This window comes from Acipenser ruthenus, chromosome 31, assembly GCF_902713425.1.
Source record: "Acipenser ruthenus chromosome 31, fAciRut3.2 maternal haplotype, whole genome shotgun sequence".
NCBI classification, from domain to species: Eukaryota; Metazoa; Chordata; class Actinopteri; order Acipenseriformes; family Acipenseridae; genus Acipenser; species Acipenser ruthenus.
The window spans coordinates 12820783-12833434 of NC_081219.1; the positions used below are offsets into that span (position 1 = coordinate 12820783).

At 44.3% G+C, this 12652-nt stretch overlaps 1 protein-coding gene across 2 annotated transcripts in view; it reads left to right on the top strand.

Annotated features, from left to right (window-relative positions):
- Nucleotides 1-12652, top strand: part of LOC117422659 (adenylate kinase 8-like) — a 28433-nt gene that overhangs the window by 9498 nt on the left and 6283 nt on the right. The window contains exons 1-7 of one of the 2 annotated variants that reach the window (XM_059005376.1): nucleotides 827-943; nucleotides 1386-1467; nucleotides 1578-1649; nucleotides 2184-2384; nucleotides 5349-5480; nucleotides 6143-6232; nucleotides 10738-10879. In XM_059005376.1, coding sequence (XP_058861359.1) covers nucleotides 848-943; nucleotides 1386-1467; nucleotides 1578-1649; nucleotides 2184-2384; nucleotides 5349-5480; nucleotides 6143-6232; nucleotides 10738-10879 — 815 coding nt within the window. In that variant the 5' untranslated portion in view covers nucleotides 827-847. Of the gene's footprint in view, nucleotides 1-826; nucleotides 944-1385; nucleotides 1468-1577; nucleotides 1650-2183; nucleotides 2385-5348; nucleotides 5481-6142; nucleotides 6233-10737; nucleotides 10880-12652 lie in introns of those variants that run through there. The other variant, XM_059005374.1, reaches the window with a different exon arrangement.

The following is a 12652-nucleotide window of genomic DNA, read 5'->3' on the forward strand; positions in this document are numbered from 1 at the left end:
GTGGTCTGATTATCTCTCTGGATTTTGATATGGAGGGGCAGTGATTCGAGTACTGTGGGTACTAGATTTGCAATGGGTAAAGTGCCGGACGGTATGGGAAATAAAGTGCATAACATAACTATGAGTCCCCATTCCTAGCTGGGTTGCAGAAGTACTGTCCTTGCCTTGTGATTCCCAGTTAATTAAGAGGCACTTGAACCTGACACCATGCACTGCATTTCACCATGCCTCTCAAACACACAGTCCTGCACACCACAGCCCAGCAATCTAATAGCAGAGGTATTTAAACCTGCAACCTTTGGCGCTGCAGCGAGGCATTCCTACCACGGCACTATTCGAACGCACACCATGTGGTCTTCACAACACTGGGCTGTATGTCCAGCTAAGGAGTCTGCTTCCAACACCAGAGATCAGTATGTAGATTACTCACTGCGAAAACCCCGGTCTGATAGGGATCTGAACACAATCCAGGCCAGCTAAGCACTTTGAATGGAGGAGCCTGTGGCAGAGCACGTGGGGGGGTCAGGTAACGTATGGAAAGGTTAGCAGTTAAAGATCAAAGCGAAAAACAAAGGCAGATTTCAAACGAGTCCGGGAAGCTCAATAACGAACCGGCGGCTCCTCTGATAATACTTAGATCTATAAATGTGTGTTTTATTTTTAAGATATTCATTGTAATAATAAGCTGGCCTTAACAAGCACTTGTGGGAGATGGCTTCTTTTTCCTGTGTTTTTATTTTGTATCTTTCTGCTCTAAGCTCTGGGATTTAGGGGACTATTAGAGTGAATTTCTTTTTTTTTTTTTTTGTAGCTAATGAATGTACTGCATAATATTTTCTTTCTTCTTATGTTTTTTTTTTTATGGATAACAGCGAGAGCTGGGGATCGGAACGAGAGAATTAGAAGCATCTTCACTGACTTAACCCTCCTAGTGCCTGGCCATGTGAGGCAGGAAAGATATATTCATCTCTACAGATATTTATGTGCATAAACCCAGGAGGCTTGGGGTTTCTCGTCATTTAGATCAGCTCTTGTCAAAGCTTCTTGCTCTAGTCCTGCACCTGTTTTGACCCAAGGCTATTTCATTGATTTTTTTTTCTTGCCTCCACTTCAATTGTAACTTTAATCCAAAGCTGCGTGTCATAATATGTAATATATTATCCTCATCAATATTTTCAGCATTGAAAAACCGTTTACAGGCTTTGCAAAATGCTCCCACCCTCTCTAAATACACTAAAACTGCCCCTCATCCTTATTAACTCGCTAGCGAGGAACTAAAAGGACCATGAGTGCCTCAAGGTGTAGCCTGTGCTGAGGTACCTGTTGCGTTGGTGCCGTATCCAACACGTACAAACCAGGATGTTTCTCTTGTATTCTGTGCTCAGGGCTGGGTTTTTGAAGGTTTTCCCAAGACCCGCGAGCAGGCTTTCCGACTGCAGGCAGCAGGCATAGCGCCGGAGCATGTGGGTATGTGACATGAATAAAACCGCTGTTTGGGTATCCTTGTCTATTTGAACCTGTTCCCCGCGTGCGTTTGCATGCAAGGCTGAGGCTGCTTTCCTTTTCTCCCTGCTCAGTGCTGCTGGATGCCCCAGACACAGTCCTAATTGAGAGGAACCTGGGGAAGAGGATTGATCCCGTCACTGGAGGTAATCCTACGGAGGCTTTGCCTTTGTTCATCGCACTGTTTTCTAGGGCTTCCAGTGTTTCCGAGTTATTTTGAGTCCTGTTACTCCAATGCTTTGTTCTCTAAATCTTCCTTCTCCTGGGTTTGAGCTTGTCTGGGGAATCAGAATTCCTTATTCCATTCAGATCATGTGACAGTGTGACCTTTCAACCCTGCCTATATGGATGTAGCGGACATGGGGCTAGCAGAGTTGAAAGGTCATAAATGGACTTACTCTTTAAGTTTGTAGTTTCCAAAAAAAAAAGAGAATATCTGTATCAACTGCTTTGACACGGTGTGTTTTAAACTTAAGGCCGATAGAATGTTAACGTGAGTTTCTGTCACTGTTGCTAATACAGAAGTGTGCTAAGGAGGCTGTGTCTGAATAGCACCATAAAACTGATCTGGTGCCATTTGATTGACGGCGCCATACAACAGGGGGAAAAAAAGTGGGTCTGGGTTATTTTTTGGGTCTGATCCCCACCCGTCTGTTCCACGTGTTCCTCCCGCTCCCCAGATGTGTACCACACATCCTTCGACTGGCCCAGCAGTGAACATGTGGAGAAGCGGCTGGTGGAGGCGGATGGGATCTGGGAGTCTGAGACGGTCGCCGGTCTGCTGGAGTACCAGAGGAACATCAAAGGACTGGAGAGCACCTACAGCACCGTCTCCAGAGTCATCAACGCAGACCAGCCCAGCATCGACGTCTTCTCACAGGGTAGGTCCTGTCACAGAGCCCCTGCTCCCACTGCAGTCGCCAACACTGAGAGCCACGCCCAAGGGCAAGGCTTTTACCTTGAGTTCCATTCCTAATGGTGCCGTTGCTTTGAACGCCTTATTGTTTGACTCAAAACATGCATCAGGCATAATGATATAGAGTTTAGTAGGACATGCACTGTATTAATGTCCTATAAATAAAAGCCTTATCCCATCTATTTGGTAATAGCCCCTTAAAATCTGATTTATAGGCCATGGGTATTGACAAGACCTGACCTCACTCAGTTCATCTTGATTTGGAGATCTTGAATACACAGACATACATGTAGTATGTACTGGATATACATTTATACAAACAAAAAAAAAAAAAACAACAGATTTTCTTATTTCAAAGATGCTCTTGTCTTCTGCAATGCCGCTAATTCCTTTTCGGGAGTGTATACCCACTTCCTGGTGTTTTTCTTAAGCTTTATTTTGATCCAGACAGACAGGTTTTCCCCACGGACTTTGTCAGATAGGAGTTCAGCTTCTTTCATAGCCCTGTACTGACCTTCATGCTGATCTGCTCTTGACTTTCGAACCCTTAGCGATGGTCTCCTCCTGTACAGGAGGTCTGTTGGCATGGTTTGTCTGGCGTGTGTGAATTCTGTGTGGCTGGTGATCTCATTGAGGTTCTTCACAGCTGATAGACTCTGCAGCGTGCCGGCTTTGTTCTCAGCAGGGAGGCCCTGGTTTGAGTCAAGCTTCTTTCTCTCTTCACTGACCCCTGCTGGTGGTGGAGGGGGGAGGGCTAATGCTGCAGTGGCTGCACTTGGTTAGCCATGAAGAGGGGATGCTTTGCTTCTCCTCTCCATCAACCTGCCCTTCGTCTTATTGCTTTTGATGGTTAGCCCAAGGCGAAGCCAAAGGCTAAGTGCATCCCAGGTGGGCTGAAACCAGGATAAACAGCAGTCGCCGAGGCTAGTGAAGCCATTTGAATACAATCTCTACGAGATTCTACTTGGCAACATTTATTCTTTCTTTAATTATTCGTTTAATTTGTGAATTCACGGCTCTGTATGCAGCCTAGTTGCCTTTGTTCCAGAATTGTTAAAAAAAAAAAAAAAAACCCTCTGCTTAGGGGATGATCTGGATAATGTTTACCAACGGTGCTGGAAACTCAAAACGCTACCCAGCCAGAGAGATGAGCTGCTTCCAGTCTGTAACACTGTATGTCAGACGGCATGCCTCTACCTGCTTCTAGGGCTGTGGCATTAAGGTGTCAATTTTCCTGTTTATAATGGGGTGTGAGCACAACTCAATCGAGTCTCTGTCGGATCACTGTGTGCTGTGGGGTGGCCTTCCAGCCACAAGCCCCAGTCTCCAAGTGAGGACTTTAGATTTGGGACCCTTTTTTACAGCTAACCCACTAACCACTCCAGGCCTTATATAGTGCACAGTGTGATCACGTGACACTTCCCATGATTCCTCAGCATAACGGTGCTGCCAGCGTTTGGTCCTAATCTTCTCTAATTCATTGGCCACAGCTTTTTGTGTGATGTGTAGCAGCCAAGTAGACTTTCTGATCTCCACTGGTAACACCACCAATGCTAGTACTAGGCTTTCAATAGGAAATAAAGATGTTTAAAAAAAACGGAGATATTTAAGATGGATGTAACCTTAAGAGCAGCCTCATGTTTGTGGTATGATTTGTTAAAGCGAGGTTTGGGGGGGGGGGCATGATGTCATGGTGCGATTTTATAATTAATCCCTTTTGATTTACTGATTACATTAAATGAAAAAAAAAAAAAAAGAGTTTTCGTATTTCCTTATTAACTATTCATGATTTATGATTGAGATACAAACTGCGATAAAGCAGTCGCCTAGAATATTGATTATTGCTAATTAAAAATGCACTTTGATTTGCGGTTACGAGATGACTTCTCTTTCCTTTTCCCTGCATTTTCATTTTTTTTATTATTTGTTTCTTTAGCGTTGGAGTTTTACACCGCTGCTTGAGGTTTCGTATACCAATTAGCAGCCGAGACCATACAGGGAGTCATTAGTGCTAATTAGCCTGTGGTTAATTACTATACATTAAAGGATCACATGGCAGAAGCGTATTGTTCAGGAGAAGCCCGACTGCAAGCAGCTGTTAACGTGCTTGAGAGGGTCACGCTGCAAACAAATCCTCCCTTGGAACAGAAAGCAAGGCTTTCATGATTAATTGATTGCCTATTTTATTTTCAGATTAGCCGGCTTTCTGTTTATTTTTCGTCTGTTACATTTCTAATGGATTTTGTGACTAAAAGGTGCTGGATTAAGAGAGAGAGAGACTAGAGGGTTCTGTTTATCCACACGGCAGGGTTGGGGCACTATGTAAACTTGCCCCTGTGCTGCAAGCGTGCCACGGCTCCGCACTGTAGGGAATACGATTCAGGGTAAGTAGTCTTGTCCCCGATGCCCATTTGAGTTTATCCCACGTGACATACCTATTAACCCATGACCTTGTACACACAGCCAGTGCAGCTGTGGTAAAAGGGTTTATTCACAGGTAGAGCTTGGGAGACTGATGTGCTGAACAGTGTCATTCTGTCGACCCAAGATCGGATTAAAATCCTGTTTAAACTCTCCTGCGATGTCAGTTAGGTTATATAGTCCTGTCCTGATTAGTTTTTCTGCGCTTTATAACCAAGGCAGAGTATGGACAAACCACGGTAAGATACAATAAATGCATACTGCACATTTACTTTGCAAATCCAGATATTGTCTGGGGTTGCTTGGCCCAAACAAGAAATAAGCTAAACCGTGAATCACACAGACCCTGCAACAGTGAGCAGGTGCAAAATCACAGCGGGTTGCAATTCTTGTGTCTTCTGTGAGCTAAAGCAGTTGCTTCTTCAAGTTCAAACCAGGACCTTTTTTTGTTTTTGTTCTCGTGGGGGGCACATGGTTGATCATCCTGCTTATTTGTCTCCCCAAACAGTCCTGACCTTTGTGCTGAGCCGGCATCGATCCGTAGCCCCCCACACTCCACGGATCCTCCTGCACGGACCCCCAGGCAGTGGGAAGAGTCTCCAGGCAGCACTAATAGCTCAGAAATACAACATTGTCAACAGTAAGCCCTCAATTACAGCAGCGCCTTCTCTTCTGTCTCTCCAGTATCGATCCCCCCATCTTGCCACTCTGTCAGTCAGCAAATGTAATCTGTACAGCTATGTCAGTCCTTGTTTTATTTGTGGCTCTCTTGTGCTCATTAAACAAGTGGCCAGCACCTCTGGATAATTTTAAGTATTTATTGGGACTGGTAATACAGCTTTTCTGAACAGCTGCTCTCTGCAAACTTCATTTAATCGATAAAGGATCATTGCATTGCACTTAGGAAGGTCATTTATTTTCTCCAAGCATGCCTTGTCTATTGTCTACCACATTCCCACTGAGACCCAATTCCAGACCTCTCAGATTCAAATACAGTATAAACTACATACTCCCCTCACACGAGGTCTGGAAAATGAAATGCATGGATGGCCGTAGTTAATATATGCAAGTTCCTTGCTGGTTTTCTAGCCCGGTTTCCTCTGCTCTATGTGTTTCCAGTTAAATACCCTTTTTTTTAATGTCCTATGTGCTTTCATTTTGCAGTTCCATCTGCCTTTCGTAACCCCCACAACACTGGAACAAGCTTGTCTTGTATTCTGTTTGCCTTTTCGTTCTAGAGGGTACATTGGGTATGCTGTTTCTTCAAACTTTAATGCACCTTTTCCCTTTCTTCCCTGGTAGTTTGCTGTGGGCAGGTTCTGAAGGCGGTGGCAGCAGATGAAACAAGTCAAGGAGAGCTCATTAAACCGGGCCTGGAAACCGGACAACAAGGTACAGCCGTGTCTCGCTGCAGAATGCACACTAAAGCTGATCGCAGGGCTGCTTTTGCAATGCTAAACTGCATACTGCTCACCATAATAGAGTGAGGTCGTTTTAATGACAGGATCTCAATGCCCCAGCACATACATGGGAACTTTCATTAATACATGCAGGTTAAGAAGTAGGACCCACTGTTTAAATGTATAATAGACCATTCCATAACTTTCAACAGCAAATCATAAGATACATAGTATTGCAGTTATAGAAAGAAGCGTGCATGCATTCGTGGGGGTAGAAACCTTTTGTTATAAATTCATGCATACACGTATGTTATGACACACAAAGGCTTAGCGATAGGTTTAAACAAAAGAAACCTTTATGACAACTGTATGCCAGTGTAATCTACTCCAGAATGCTTCTCACGCTCTGTGCATTCTCCTACGCCTGCTGTGGTCATAGCCTTCTGCATTGCACAGTGCAGGAGCCTGACGCTGCTCAGTAGCATTGCATAGTGCAGGAGCCTGACGCTGCTCAGTAGTATTGCACAGTGCAGGAGCCTGACGCTGCTCAGTAGCATTGCACAGTGTAGGAGCCTGACGCTGCTCAGTAGCATTGCACAGTGCAGGAGCCTGACGCTGCTCAGTAGCATTGCACAGTGCAGGAGCCTGACGCTGCTCAGTAGCATTGCACAGTGCAGGAGCCTGACGCTGCTCAGTAGCATTGCACAGTGTAGGAGCCTGACGCTGCTCAGTAGGATTGCACAGATGTACAAGCTGTGAAGTGACAGTTTTTGTATTTCAGTGACCTTTTTTGCAACGTGGGCCGAGACCACCGGAGTTGAATGAACTTGTCCTTCCTGTATTTAAACCAGTTGCCAGACATTTTTTGTTGTGAATTTCTCAAAAATGTAAAGATCGGTTAATCAACAAACTAAATATTAATAAAAAAAAAGTCTTGGCTGAGGTTAAGTTATACAGTACGTGGTTGACGGTTGATTCTGCAGGTTCTTTCTTTCTTTCTCTGTCACGTTTTTTTCTGTCCTGTACAAATGTATACAGACACAGTATATTAGCAGGTTTCTATCTGCTGATACAGACGCAGTTACAGTACATGCATTCAGTCATGCTCAGTGCTGTGTATATAAACGAATATGCGAGTCCCTCAGCTCTCAAGTGTTTTCAGAGCCACAATATTTCACAATAACATTTTTACTGAAGGCAGCTAGCGATGAAGCTTTCGGTTGAGAAGCAATTTATGCAAAGAGCGCTAATGTTATCGGTCACAACTGGTGTAGGGGTATTCCTTGGGGTGTGCCTCGGCTCTTCTGCGCCCTGTTTTTAACGTCCCAGTTGAAATGTAAACAGCATCGCAGGGGGCACGATCTTTAAGTGTCTGCTGGGAAGGCAGCGAGCGAGTCGCAGCTCTGGCTTAATGAAATAATAATGCACAGCTTCAGTGGCTGTAATTTGCACATGAAAATCAGATCCTTTCCCATCCTCTCCATTTAATCTGAGGGCGATGACAATTCCTCGTCTCAGTTTACATGCAAATTACTTTGTCAAGGCTTTCCTCGGAGATTAGGCAGAGCCATTTTTTTTTCTGTAAATGAATATTTTCATGGTGCAGAGACATTTATCTGTGTTATTTAAAAAAAAAAAAAAACAACTACATTTTATTTTTAGTACAGTAAGCATATGGATTCCTATAAAATAAAATCTCTGGGCTGTTTGACAGCTGAAACCACTGAGCCACACTGCCGCCCAGTCTTTCACTCCAACCGCTAGGCCACACTACTTCCCAGTACATCAGCACTAACAAAGCTGAACTACTTCCCAGTCCATCAGCTATACCCGGTAGGCCACACTGCCTCCTGGTCCCTATGCCTTATCCACTAGGCCATACAGCTTCCCAGTCCCGTGGCTGTAACCACTAGGCCACACTGCTCTGCAGCCCTGAGCTGAAATCTCTAATTTAGTTGAAAGACGTTTCCCTTTACCGCAGCCCATCACAAGCAGTTAGTTATAACGGACCCACTCCAGAGACAGAGACCTGCGATGGATGCCAATCACTGTGCGACTTGCCTAAAGCAACTTCTTATTAATTTAATAAACATCCCGCAGAGACTCGCAGCTCTGTGGCGTGTAAAGATTTGCTGCTGGTGTGTGCCGAGTTCAGGTCTAATCGGATGTGTGCCCCACTCCACCACAAGCAGAAGGAAAGGTCTGTGGCACTGTGGTTGTGGCGTGCTGCTGCTGCTGGTGCTGCTGGAGCTGTCCTGTGCTCATGACATTCAAGAGTCCCGTCTGCTGTATAGGTTGCGCGCTGCGGTTTCATTTTTGCTGTAGCTCATGCGTATTAACTGTCTGGATTTATGAGATCAATATGTGGTCTACCAACGACAGGACTGCACTCTTCCGAATACTAGTCTAGTTATAGAGAATATTCTCAAAAGAAAAGAAAAACAGCAAGTTATAAAAAAAAACCTGAAGAAAAAAAGGCATTTTTTTTGCCCAGAAGCAGTAGGAGTTTTGACATCAAAAGTACAGTAAAAATGTAAATTATATTCCAATAAAGGAGGCTGTGTGGTCCAGTGGTTAAAGAAAAGGGCTTATAACCAGGAGGTCCCCGGTTCAAATCCCACCTCTGCCACTGACTCATTGTGTGACCCTGAGCAAGTCACTTCACCTCCTTGTGCTCCGTCTTTCGGGTGAGACGTAATTGCAGCTGATGCATAGTTCACACACCCTAGTCTCTGTAAGTCGCCTTGGATAAAGGCGTCTGCTAAATAAACAAATAATAATAATAAAGGTTTATTTTACTCGTTTAATTTTACTTCTTTTTTAGTTATACTTTATACTAGCAATGGATAAGCAGGTGGTAAAAAAGGAGCCTCTCTTGTCTGAATTGTTGGCTCACAGTCCACAGGGAGTTCCCAGCACTGTTTGCAGACTCCTCTCCCTCTCTCTCTCTCTCTCTCTCTCCCTCTCCCTCTCCCTCTCCCTCTCCCTCTCCCTCTCCCTCTCTCTCTCTCTCTCTCTCTCTCTCTGTGCCAGTGTCAGTGTGCGGAGCTGCAGGCAGAGAGCTGTCCGCCTTAAATAATTTACAAGTTGATTAATAGACTCACATGGGTATAATTATGGAAGGGAGAGACGGCGGGTAGTGTAACCAGTACAGTGCTTAAGGGAATTAGAGACCAGAATTATTAAGAAAAGAAAAGAAAAAAACAGTGTTATATAAAGAGAGCGAGAGAACCCCTTTCCAGGGCTGCGAGGCTTTTGAAGCCGGTTCTAGAGGAGCTCGAAGCCCCAGCTCTTTTGAAGTGGAAATTGGACAGTTTGGATCCATCGACTTTAATTTTTCACAAGCTCCAGGGACCCCTTATTGAAAATAAATTCTTTCTTTCTTTTTCTTTCTTTCTTTCTTTCTTTCTTTCTTTTTTCAATTTCATTTTTTTTTTCAGAATTCATCCTTTAGAAGTCAAAATATCTATATATTACAAAATTTTTTAATATACACGTATAGCTGCCCCAGAGCCAGACTGACACTGTGCAGATCTATACATCTAAATGCAGCAGCCTGTGCGTGGGTGGCTCAGTGTATGCGTGTGTGTAGCTGCAATACTTTTATTGATTAATAAAAAATAAGGAATATATAGGATCATTTTTACAATACAAATCCTCACCTCAAATTTGCAGATCAATCCACAGCTTGCATTTTTTTTTCAACCTAAACTACTAAACTAATACATTAGAATTGAGCTGTGATTTTGTACGTTTTAAAATCCTAATTTGAAACCCAAGTATTTCTATAATTTCCGTTCGTATTTTTTCTGTAAACCGCAGAACAGTTTTATGTGTCTTCTTTGGTGACAGCGTGGTAGGACTCATGAAATTTGAAAGGGCTGGAGACTGTGCCTTGTGTAACAAATAGCAGCAGTGTGGAGTAGTGGTTAGGGCTCTGGACTCTTGACCGGAGGGTCGTGGGTTCAATCCCTGGTCGGGGACACTGCTGTTGTACCCTTGAGCAAGGTACTTTACCTAGATTGCTCCAGTAAAAACCCAACTGTATAAATGGGTAATTGTATGTAAAAAATAATGTGATATCTTGTAACAATTGTAAGTCGCCCTGCATAAGGGCGTCTGCTAAGAAATAAATAATAATAATAATAATAATAATACTGTATCCGTGAATTTCTCCCCCCTCCTGACACATTTAAACCACTAGATGGCGATAGTGAAGTTAAAATAATGAACCTGTAGTGTTGGTTGATTTATTTATTTATGGTTTTAGTCTGGAATAACAGAAGTGGATAGCAGTATATATTTTGTGGTTGTACACAAAAAGGTTTAACTTAATATAAAATTATTTATTTCAGGACGTTTCGGACAATGGCCCTTCTTCAGCTGTGTAGAAAAAACCCCAAAAAAAAACATTACCTGTACAGGTTGAGGGCATAAAGCACACCTTCCCCTCCCAGCCTGCAGAGGGCGCTGATGGTGTGTGTGTGTTGTTTTCAGTGCCTGACAGCACGGTGCTGAAGATCCTGACTGAGCGCCTCAGTAGACTGGACTGCACCACCCGCGGCTGGGTCGTGCATGGCTGTCCTCGCAACCTGGAGCAGGCAGAGAAACTCAACAGTGCCGGCTTCACGCCAAACAGGTGGGCCTCACTTCCAGCGCTCTTCATATAGATCACAAGAATAGCCTAGCTGTTTTAGGGCGTCTGCAACAGTTCTGAGCGGTTTGGAGTTCTGTTTCTCCTCCAATTGAATGGGAACATTTTTTCTCACTATTCTCACTATCACAATCCATTATCTGATCCTGCAGAACCCTAGTAAGCTTCGTTTGACTACTTCCGCGTACCAGAGAAATCACGACACACGCAGGGATGGGAATCCGACTCCTATTGCATAGCAGTTTCACCCATTCCAGGTTTTACTATGAGCTTGATTAGCCACAGTGTACAGGTAACAAGCTGAGGTGTGCTTTGCTAAATTCACAGTGAAACTAGGAAAGGATCAGGTTTTTGGACATTATAATACCTGTGCTTTACTTTCAAGAAACATTAAGAAAACTGTTAGCAGACCACAACATTACCAGCAAAGGCAACACAAAGGATCTGGAGCAAAACCCGCACAGCACAGCTGTCCTGATACGATAGCGCATTGGTTAGCATTCTAGACAGGGGATAAATATACGACTTGGGTCTCGAGTGACATCAATGCAGCACTTTTCACCAGCGCTTAACTCATTAAAAAAAAAAAAAAAACAATGTGCATACCAATACGGAAAATAAAAGCTTGTTTTAAGCATCGCAATGCTGCTAGAGACTCTTAATGGCTGCAGGCAGTTTATTCACAGCATCAGCAGCGTGTCTTGGAAAAAGAAGCCCCTCCGGCCACAGCTTTAGCCCTGGGAATTGAAGCAGAAAAGCAGCCTGATGATCTCGGGTCGGCTCTAATTGGATCCTGGATAAATAAGGACTCCGGGGGACTCCAGTGGGACCTTTCCAGAGATGCATCTGATTGAAACAGACAAAAAGAACGAAGGATAGAAAGTTGCAAGTTGAAAAAGCCTCACGCTGGAAAGCCAGCTCAGACCTCTGGACAGTAACTGAGTCCAGTGACATTCTAGGTTTCCATTGCGGGAATGCGACTTGATATTTTCTGCATGTCGCACATTGAATAAACATAATGCATTCCCAACCCCAAACCGCTGTATACATACTGCTTTGTAATTACACGCGCCAGCCTGGCCCTGGAGACAGGATATCACAGGGCTGACTGGGGTTTGTGCAGGATGTGCTTGAGAATCAGGTAGATGGTAAATAAGATCAGCGAAGAGCTGTACGGAAGACGGAATTTTCACTGGGATATAAGGGATCTGCGTTGAGTCTATTCAGTGGTATCTGGGATGGGACTCTCTGATTGGGGTCTATTGAGAGGCTTATGGGATTGAGTCCCGAGATTAGGGGGCGATCGAGAGGTATAGACTGAGAATAAGGACCAGCTAAGAGGTATTACTGGGGGCCTTTCCCTCGCTGTGGTTAGGAGGGTTAACAGGGATTTGCCTGTTAGTGCAGAGGCAGAGTTCTGTGGATAGCAGAGAGGGCAGCGCAGGTTAATTAGTCCATTACAGGGAGGCTCAGCCCAGAGCTGTTTAAACAACGAGGTGCAAGCTGGGGCTTAGTCCTCATTACTCCAGCTAAAGGAGCACCAGCAACCCAGCGAGCTGCCATTTACAGGGAGTTTGTCAGGCGTGGAGGAGAATATTCATCACAAGAGAATCAGAGAAGGGGGAAGGGGGGCGGATCTTGGACTTGTCAGGATCTTTATTATCACCTGAGCCAAGCAGTGCTCCGATTATCCGAACTACCTGAGCAGGTAGGTTCAGATCTCCGACTCAGATTACCCAAACTATCTCAGCCCCTGAG